The sequence below is a fragment of the Entelurus aequoreus genome, linkage group LG02 (genome assembly GCF_033978785.1).
Source record: "Entelurus aequoreus isolate RoL-2023_Sb linkage group LG02, RoL_Eaeq_v1.1, whole genome shotgun sequence".
NCBI lineage: Eukaryota > Metazoa > Chordata > Actinopteri > Syngnathiformes > Syngnathidae > Entelurus > Entelurus aequoreus.
Window position 1 is genome coordinate 12,058,823 of NC_084732.1, and position 10,510 is coordinate 12,069,332.

General features: G+C 39.0%; 1 protein-coding gene across 1 annotated transcript in view; it reads right to left on the minus strand.

Annotated features, from left to right (window-relative positions):
- Positions 1-1,710: 1,710 nt before the first annotated feature.
- Positions 1,711-10,510, minus strand: part of LOC133630281 (oocyte zinc finger protein XlCOF6.1-like) — a 10,008-nt gene continuing 1,208 nt past the window's right edge. The window contains exon 2 of the mRNA XM_062021795.1: positions 1,711-3,032. Coding sequence (XP_061877779.1) covers positions 2,077-3,032 — 956 coding nt within the window. The 3' untranslated portion in view covers positions 1,711-2,076. The remainder of the gene's footprint in view (positions 3,033-10,510) is intronic.

A 10,510-nucleotide genomic window follows, 5' to 3' on the forward strand; every position in this document is an offset into this window, starting at 1 on the left:
ATATATACTACCTGTATAAAAACACATCTAAAATATGTACACACACACACACATATATAAATATATATATCTACACACATATATAAAAATAATATATACACACACCCACTAAATGTGTATATATATATATATATATAGTGGCGAAGTTAGTAGAGTGGCTGTGCCAGCAATGGGAGTGTTGCTGGTTACTGGGGTTCGATCCCCACCTTCTACCATCCTAGTCACGTCCGTTGTGTCCTTGGGCAAGACACTTCACCCTTTGCCTCTGATGGCTGCTGGTTAGCGCCTTGCATGGCAGCTCCCTCCATCAGTGTGTGAATGTGTGTGTGAATGGGTGAATGTGGAAATACTGTTAAAGCGCTTTGAGTACCTTGAAGGTAGAAAAGCGCTACACAAGTATAACCCATTTATCATTTATATATATATATATATATATATATATATATATATATATACACACACACACACACTCATACCATACATACACACACAGACACACCCACACACACACACACACACACACACATATATATATATATATATATATATATATATATATATATATATATATATATATATATATATATATATATATATATATATATATATATATATATACACACACACTCATACATACACACACACACACACACAGACACCCACACACACACACACACACACACACACATATATATATATATATATATAAACACACATAAAATATGTACACACACACACACACATATAAATATATATATATCTACACACATATATAAAAATAATATATACACACACCCACACATGCACACACACTAAATGTTTGTGTATATATATATATATATATATATATATATATATATATATATATATATATACAAATAAATTATATATATATATATATATATATATATATATATATATATATATATATATATATATATATATATATATATATATATATATATATATATATATACATATATATACACACACACACATATATATATATATATATATATATATATATATATATATACATATATATACACACACACACACACAGTTATGCATTCTTAGAAGACATCATGTACATCATCTGCATTGATTATTTTGAAATGCGATCACATGAGTTAGTGGCATTTCCGGGTTTCATGTCAGCTGGATAGTACAGTGGTTACGCGAGACTGGGGTTCGATTCCCGGTTGGGACAAGACATCATCCAGTAAGGGTCCTTAGGCAAGACCCCTCAGGCCTACCTCAGGATGAGTGAACACATAATAAATAGTTATACCGGCTCAGACGTCGCCCGGGTCAACAAGGTCTGCGTCAGTTGCTAGGCAACCAGGGCAAACTGATGAGAAATGGGCTACTTGTTGGCCTTGCACCTTCTTATCTAGCATATCAACCCTTGCATCTTCATGTTTATACTAGTTTTACATGGCCTTAATTTGAGTTATTCTCTAGTGTGGACGCCTGAAAGGTGGCATTATTTCTCAAAACCTCAGTGCTAAGTTTGGTATTTGTTTTGTTATTATCAATAGTGCTGTGTATGTTTTCTTCTTCTTCCATTTTTTTTGTAAAGCTCTTTGTGTTTGCCACTTGCCTGTGTATGAAAAGTGCAACATAAATAAAGTTGGATTCGAAATGCTTTCTCCAAGTCTACACAACACATGTAGACTGATTGGGTGAACTCTCATGCACCCTCAAGGACTCTAGACCTGGTCCACAGTTCCAAGACCAGGACGAAAATCACATGTCTCCTTCTGCATCCAAGTAGGATTCCAGTAGTTGCACAAATGAACACGTCAACGCCCACCGTTAAAGTTGCCCGGTGTTTTCTGACTGGAACCCCAGAATGATAAACATTTCCATACATCAGTTTCAAAGTTTAATAGTCAAAATTCTGCATTCTCATAATCTAGGAAATAAACTAGATGAAGACTTTTTCCACAACATATCATAGCAGACCATCGTTAGCAAACAAACATCCCCCAGTTTCAAGCATGCAACACAGCCTTTCCACCAGAGTGAACGCTGAACGTACCTTCAGGGATCAATAACATCAACAAAAGTAAATTAAACACTCTGAGTGGTGTGTGTCTTTATGTGTTTCCTCAAGGACGAGCGGTCGCGAAAACTTGTGTTGCACATTGTGCAGGAAAATGGCTTTTCGTCAGTGTGTCTCCTAACATGATTACTCAGTGCCGAACGATCACGGAAATATGTGTGGCAGACCGAGCAAGGAAACGGTTTCTCGCCAGTGTGTGTTCTTTTGTGCGCTATCAAATATTCGTTTTGAGAAAACGTCTTGTTGCACACCGGGCAGGCGTACGGTTTTTCCCCCGTGTGCCCTCGCGCGTGCCTCATCAAATTTGACCGATGAGTGAAACTTTTACCGCACACCGCGCAGGAAAAAGGTTTCTCCCCGGTGTGTGTCCTCGTGTGTACTATCAAAGATGCCTTCCGCGAGAACGTCTGGTGACAAACCGAGCACGCGAATGGTTTCTCTCCAGTGTGCGTTCTCGTGTGTCTTATCAGGTGCCCTTTCATGGAGAATGTTTTACCGCAATCTGAACACATGAAAGGTTTCTCCGCAGTGTGACATCTCATGTGGCTTCTCAGGTTTCTCTCCTTGCCAAATGTCTTGTCACAGAAAGAACATTGAAAGCGAGCGTTGTCAGCGTGACACGTCCGACCAGCTTTGGAGTCTTCATCGTCAGTGTCAGCAGATGTGTGCTCACTCTCTGACAGTGGAGCTAAGTCTGCTTGTGATCCTCCACCATCACCTTCTCTTGTCAGGTGTTGACTTGAGCTGCTGCTTGGAGCCTCACTTTCACCTTTGACCTCATCATATTCACTCTTCACGATGACACCAATCACTGGGATCTCCTCCAGTCCTTCAAGATGCTCTCCATCCTGACTGATGCTGTAGTCACCCTCTTCCTCTTTAACGTGGGGGGGCTGTGCTTCCTCCTGCTCCCTCCCGGAGCTCCACTCCTGCTGCTCAGGAGGAAGATGTTCAACACTGACGTCTGCAGGACACAAGAAGACACACTTTGAATGTGATCCACCATTTTTTCTGTGATCGGTGACGTGTAGAAAAGACAAAGATGTGTGACTTGGAGAGATGCGGTGTGAGAAGCGAGCGTTGGTGTTGACGTGTGAAAGTCTTGATAGCAGATAAAAAAGCATCAGACTGTGTCAGGACTGAGCAGGAGGGGAAAGACTTGGTGGCCCAGGAAATGGCTGGTTGCCATGACAGCGGCTGCAGATATCTTTGTGGGTTGCAGAGGGAGAAAAGAAGCTTTGCCATAAAGAGACAAATGGCGTCTCACATTGTGGATCGCACCAACAATGTGGTCTTCCTGCCAAGATAACGCAACTAGGCCTGGGGGGACTATTGATCCAGACTGGGAGATGGTCTACACCTCTTGGTGTTGTTTTGTGTTACAGCTAAATGTGTGCAATGAAATGTTATTCATCACGTGCGATACAAGCAGTCCCGCAGAGTGTTTACTTGTGTGTGATATCATGTGCGATACAAGCAGTCCTGCAGCGTGTCTACCTGTGTGTGATATCATGTATCAACAATGCTTGCAATTTGGTTCATGGACTGGTCATTAAGATGTGATGGCGGGTTGTTGAAAGCGTCGTCATAGAAGATGTGACTCAATCAACAGCGCCTCTTCTGGTTGCAGCTAGGTATTGCACCCACATCCATTATGCAGGGGTGTCAAACTCATTTTAGCTCAGGGGCCGCATGGAGGAAAATCTATTCCCACGCGGGCCGGACTAATACAATTGTGGCATTATAATCTAAAAATGAAGACAACTTAAAAAAATGTTTATTTTTGTTTTACTTGGGTGGAAAATAGAACAAGCACAGTCTTAAAAATGCACACTTTACAACTAATCCTCTTGGCAAAACACTTCAAGTTATTTGAACATTCTGAGGTACAAAATTGGCGGCGTTTCAAAAACAGCATGAAGAACACAAACAACTTAAGTGTTTTAAAAAAAAGCCATTAAACTTTAAACCTACCAAGAAGAAGGCTTGTAAAACTCCATTGTGTAGGATGGGAAGCAACATGAAGGTGTTCTGTTTCTTTCATGTATTGTAATCCACAGAAAGATTTTGTTTTGACCCGAGAACTACAAAGCGGAGAGAAAGCAGGATCTGCCCAAGTTCCAGGCACCTCTTCTTTGAACTTTTTTACGACCTTTTCTTTGAACTGTTGTAATCAAAGGCGATGGCTGTTTATGGCCCCCGTCCCTTAGAAACAGCTGTTGCTATGTAATCAGGGAAAGTCCAAATAAAAGAGGAGGCGTACAATCTTTCGCCAGAGCGTGGTGGGAGACTGTAGAACGAGTACAGTCCAGACGTCTCTCCTCAATTGAGCCAAATGTAATTCTGTCTCCGTTTAATTCCTTGCTTATTGTCTTGTTTAATAGATGTCATCAGTGTTTGAACCTGACAAAAACAATTGTCAAAAAAATGACACCGAAATAGCCGAATTAAAGGTAACATAACTACAAACTTAACCAATGTCAACATGGTAGATTTAAGCATATAATAAAATAGAACAAACAACAAATGTAGAAAAACACATTTTTACAATGGAGTTCAGGGTGCCAGAACTCTAACGACAAAGGTGATGGTCAAGTTGACTTAAGTCTTTGCATCTGACCGTTTCGTTATATTATCCTTTGAGTGGATCATTTACAATGAAAGAAAGTATTGTGCGTCGCTAGTGCATTAGTCTGCTGCCACCACAACAGGAGCAGCTGATTGCTTGCATCTGCGCTGATTGGAGGAGCGGCAGCCAATCCAGAGGGCGCTTAAAGTCAGCTGACACATCATCTTTAAACGCTGTCATGTGTGAGGTGGGTTACACTTGAATTGCTATTGCCACATTCAGTGGAAACATTTAGAACAGCAGTTTCTTTCATTCATAAAATTCGCAGCTCATTTTATACTTAGCAATCTTGTCTTGCTGGCCGGATGAAAACTGTTCACGGGCCTGAAACACCCTCTTTGTCACCGGCCACCTTCCGTTTAGACATTATTGCACTGCAAAAATTCAGTGTTCAAAAACAAGAAACAAAAATACAAAAATGAGGGGTACTGTATTTGAACTAAGCAAAATTATCTGCCAATAGAACAAGAAAATTTGGTGTCAGGATCAAACACTGATGATATCTATTAAACAAGACAAGAAGCAAAGAATCAAACAGAGACAGAATTCCATTTGGACTCAATATTGAGGAGAGTCGCCTTTGCACTGTACCCTTGTACAGTATCTCAGCACGCTCTGCCAAAAGATTCCACGCCTCCTTTTATTTTGGACCCTCCCCGACCACATGGCCACGGCTGTTTCCAAAGGACAAAGGTCGCAAAAAGTTCACAGAAAAGGTCGTAAACAATTCACCCAAAAGGTCAGTTCAAAAAGAGTTCGTAAAATAGTTAAAAAAGAAGTCGTCTGGAAATTGGGCAGATCCTGTCATCTCTCCGCTTTGAAGTCCTTGGGTTAGAACAATATCTTTCTGTTGATTAACATACATGAAAGAACACAGGCACACCCTCACCTTGCTCCCCCCACCCCCCTACACAGTGGAGTTTTACGAGCCTTACTCTTGGTAGGTTTCAAAGACAGCTTTTGTCTTCTTGCCTGGAACTCATTTCAACTAGGGCTGCAACTAACGATTAATTTGATAATCGATTAATCTGTCGATTATTACTTCGATTAATCGATTAATAATCGGATAAAAGAGACAAACTACATTTCTATTCTTTCCAGTATTTTATTGAAAAAAACCAGCATACTGGCACCATGTGGTGGACATTGGGGGTGCAGCATACACCAACAATAACACAGAAATGTAACTCATCAGAACTGGATCAGATATTGTTCACGTTTCTGTTGTGAATAATAAAGGATTCATTTCAGGCTGCCTCTGAATAATAGCATGAAATATTCCAGCACCTTCATAACGTTTAGTTATACTAAAGCGTCACTCAAATCTAAATATATTTATATAGCTTTATAGGCCCGGCTACATTGATCCATTATGAAACCAACCTGAGATATTTCTGTCCGTTAACTTTTATTTCCAAATTGGTAAGCGTGCGTTTTCTCTCTCAAAACGGAGTCAAATGTGCCGGAGACACATTATCAGCCCCGCGTTGCAACAAAGGCATAACTTTAAAGTTACTCACAAAAAAGCTGAACTCATGAATGCTTGTTGCCACTATGGACTTCAAAAGTTACGTACTGTGAGTTGTTCCCGTCATCCATGGCTGCAACATGTTTCTTCTTCAGGTGCTCCTGAAGCAATGTTGTACTTCCGTGACATTTTGCAGGAAACACTCTTCTTTGAAGTCTTTAAAGTGAAGTGTTCCCACACTTTTGACGACTTAGGTCGTACACTTTTCTCCATTGAAGCAATAACCTCAAGATGTTTCTCCGCTAAACTATCGCTAGTGTTTTCCTGCGCCATTTTTCAAATTTTTCCAGCAAAGGAGACGGCGTCGTCACGTGAGCTGCACATGACACATCATTGGCTAGCTTACGGCACCTCATGAGACGTAGCCTAACCGCCGCCCTGGCGCTGTTTTGTACTGTTTTTGTACTTATTTTGATTATTGTTTCTCAGCTGTTTGTAAATGTTGCAGTTTATAAATGAAGGTTTATAAAAATTAAAAATAAAAAAATAACCAAATTTTTTTTTTTAAAAGCCTCCGCGCATGCGCATAGCATAGTTCCAACAAATCGATGACTAAATTAATCGCCAACTATTTTGGTAATCGATTTTAATCGATTTAATCGATTAGTTGTTGCAGCCCTAATTTCAACACAAAGTTTTTTTGTGATAACTTACAAACAATTATTCTAACATTGGGCTTGTCAAAACTTAGTACAAGTCAAATTAGCTAACCTCAATGAACCCAAAAAATACCTTAAAATAAGTATATTCTCACTAATAAGTGCACTTTTCTTGGTAAAAAAAAAGAGACCTTTTTGCTCAATATGTTGAAAAATATTCTTAAATGAAGTAAATGCTAGTGCCATTATCTTGACATAATGATATTACATTTCTTGAAACCAGCAAACTTATACTAAAAACTAATTGATTGTTCTTAATGTAAATTCAACAAGGCAAGCGCTTGTTACTCTCGGGGTCTCCTAGCTGCTCAGGCAAATCATATTGTCTAAAAATGCATTTTTCCATGGATAACATGACATCATCGCGCCAAGTGCGTGCTCTTTCAGTCAATTAGTGCGCATATATACAGCCCGGCCCCTGTCCACATTTTTTCAAATTGTCATTTTGAAGAATTCATCTGAATGTGCATGAACTATTTCTGTTCAAAATTGTTAGAAATGTTAAAATATTAACTGTCAGTTTACTGTACTGTGCCAACTGTACTACTATGTGAGTACCTATTTTATATTGTTTCATTGGAAATAAAACAGCAAAGTCCATTTGGCTGTCATCTGTTTGAATTATGAGACACAATTGTGTCAAAGTCATGATTTGTTTTTTTCATGCTTGAAATAAGAAATTTTTACTTTAAAAAAGTAGTTTTATACTTGTGAGTGTTGATGACACAGCTTTGCAACACTTGATATTAGAGATGTCCGATAATATCGTATTATCGGACGATAAATGCTTTAAAATGTAATATCGGAAATGATCGGTATCGTTTTTTTTATTATCGGTATCGTTTTTTTATTTTTATTTTTATTTTTATTAAATCAACATAAAAAACACAAGATACACTTACAATTAGTGCACCAACCCAAAAAACTCCCTTTACACTCATTCACACAAAAGGGTTGTTTCTTTGTGTTATTAATATTCTGCTTCCTACATTATATATCAATATATATCAATACAGTCTGCAAGGGATACAGTCCGTAAGCACACATGATTGTGCGTGCTGCTGCTCCACTAATAGTACTAACCTTTAACACTTCATTTTACTCATTTTCATTCATTACTAGTTTCTATGTAACTGTTTTTATATTGTTTTACTTTCTTTTGTATTCAAGAAAATGTTTTTATTTATTTATCTTATTTTATTTTATTTAAAAAAACAACAACCTTATCTTCACCATACCTGGTTGTTCAAATTAGGCATAATAATGTGTTAATTCCACGACTGTATATATCGGTATCGGTTGATATCGGTATCGGTAATTAAAGAGTTGGACAATATCGGAATGTCGGATATCGGCAAAAAGCCATTATCGGACATCCCTAGTTGATATTCTAGTTTCAAGCATGTTTTACTCAATATAGCTCATCAAATCTCAGCAACAAGCTGTAAAAATCTTACTGAGATCATTTAGGACTAAAACACTTAAAACAAGTACAAACCCCGTTTCCATATGAGTTGGTAAATGGTGTTAGATGTAAATATAAACGGAATACAATGATTTGCAAATCCTTTTCAAGCCATATTCAGTTGAATATGCTACAAAGACAACATATTTCATGTTCAAACTCATAAACATTTTTTGCAAATAATCATTAACTTTATAATTTGATGGCAGCAACACGTGACAAAGAAGTTGTGAAAGGTGGCAATAAATACTGATAAAGTTGAGGAATGCTCATCAAACACTTATTTGGAACATCCCACAGGTGAACAGGCTAATTGGGAACAGGTGGGTGCCATGATTGGGTATAAAAACAGCTTCCGAAAAATGCTCAGTCTTTCACAAGAAAGGATGGGGCGAGGTACACCACTTTGTCCACAACTGCGTGAGCAAATTGTTGAACAGTTTAAGAACAACATTTCTCAAAGTGCAATTGCAAGAAATTTAGGGATTTCAACATCTACGCTCCATAATATCATCAAAAGGTTCAGAGAATGTGGAGAAATCACTGCACGTAAGCAGCATGGCCGCAAACCAACATTGAATGACCGTGACTTTCCATCCCTCAGACGGCACTGTATCAAAAACCGACATCAGTGTGTAAAGGATATCACCACATGGGCTCAGGAACACTTCAGAAAACCACTGTCACTAAATACAGTTGGTCGCTACATCTGTAAGTGCAAGTTAAAGCTCTACTATGCAAAGCGAAAACCATTTATCAACAACACCCAGAAACGCCGCCGGCTTCTCTGGCCCGAGATCATCTAAGATGGACTCATGCAAAGTGGAAAAGTGTTCTGTGGTCTGACGAGTCCACATTTCAAATTGTTTTTGGAAATATTCCACATCGTGTCATCCGGACCAAAGGGGAAGCGAACCATCCAGACTGTTATCCACGCAAAGTGTAAAAGGCAGCATGTGTGATGGTATGGGGGTGTATTAGTGCCCAAGACATGGGTAACTTACACATCTGTGAAGGCACCATTAATGCTGAAAGGTACATACAGCTTTTGGAACAACACATGCTGCCATCTAAGCGCCGTCTTTTTCATGGTCGCCCCTGCTTATTTCAGCAAGACAATGCCAAGCCGCATTCAGCACGTGTTACAACAGCGTGGCTTCGTAAAAAAAAGAGTGCGGGTACTTTCCTGGCCCGCCTGCAGTCCAGACCTGTCTCCCATGGAAAATGTGTGGTGCATTATGAAGCCTAAAATAGGACAGTGGAGACCCCGGACTGTTGAACCACTGAAGCTGTACATAAAACAAGAATGGGAAAGAATTCCACTTTCAAAGCTTCAACAATTAGTTTCCTCAGTTCCCAATCGTTTATTGAGTGTTGTTAAAAGAAAGGCCATGTAACACAGTGGTGAACATGCCCTTTCCCAACTACTTTGTCACTCGGGATGTGCGTATCGATCCTGTGGTATCGATATATCGATACTCACACGCTACTCATTTGGCGTGCACTTTTCGGAAAATAGTATGGATATAAACCAAAAAACGGCGTGTGGGGGGTGCAAGCATCACTTTCAGATGTTTTTGATGACTTACTTAACTTCCTATGTGCTGGGACACACCTGTACCTGCAGAGTATAGAGCTGGCCCAGTCACGTGACAGGAGACAGCCAATGAGCGTCGTCGACGTGCAACACACACACACACACACACACACACACACACACACACACACACACACACACACACACACACACACACACACACACACACACACACACAGCCAGCCGACAGCGATGCAGCCAGGCATATCCAGTGTCAGGCATTGTTTATTTGATTTTTTTACTGAATATTTTTGTTAAAAATGATTATCCTAAATTCAAATAATTTCCACACAGGGGAATTTACTGTGAGTTGAAAATTGCTTGAGTATTTCAAACAAGATAAGAAAGAGATACAATTTGGAGATTCTTCATCTTTGCTTTACAGTTTTATTTTTTTCCAAGAAAATCTTGAAATATATGATTGAATGTGATTTTGGTTTTAATCTGTAACATGATTTCTTACATTTCGAAAACATTAGCCTATTTCATATTTCATTAATTGCTAATTATATCACAAACTTTAAAAATAACTGCAGCTTCTTGCGATTCGGATTTGACTGCTAA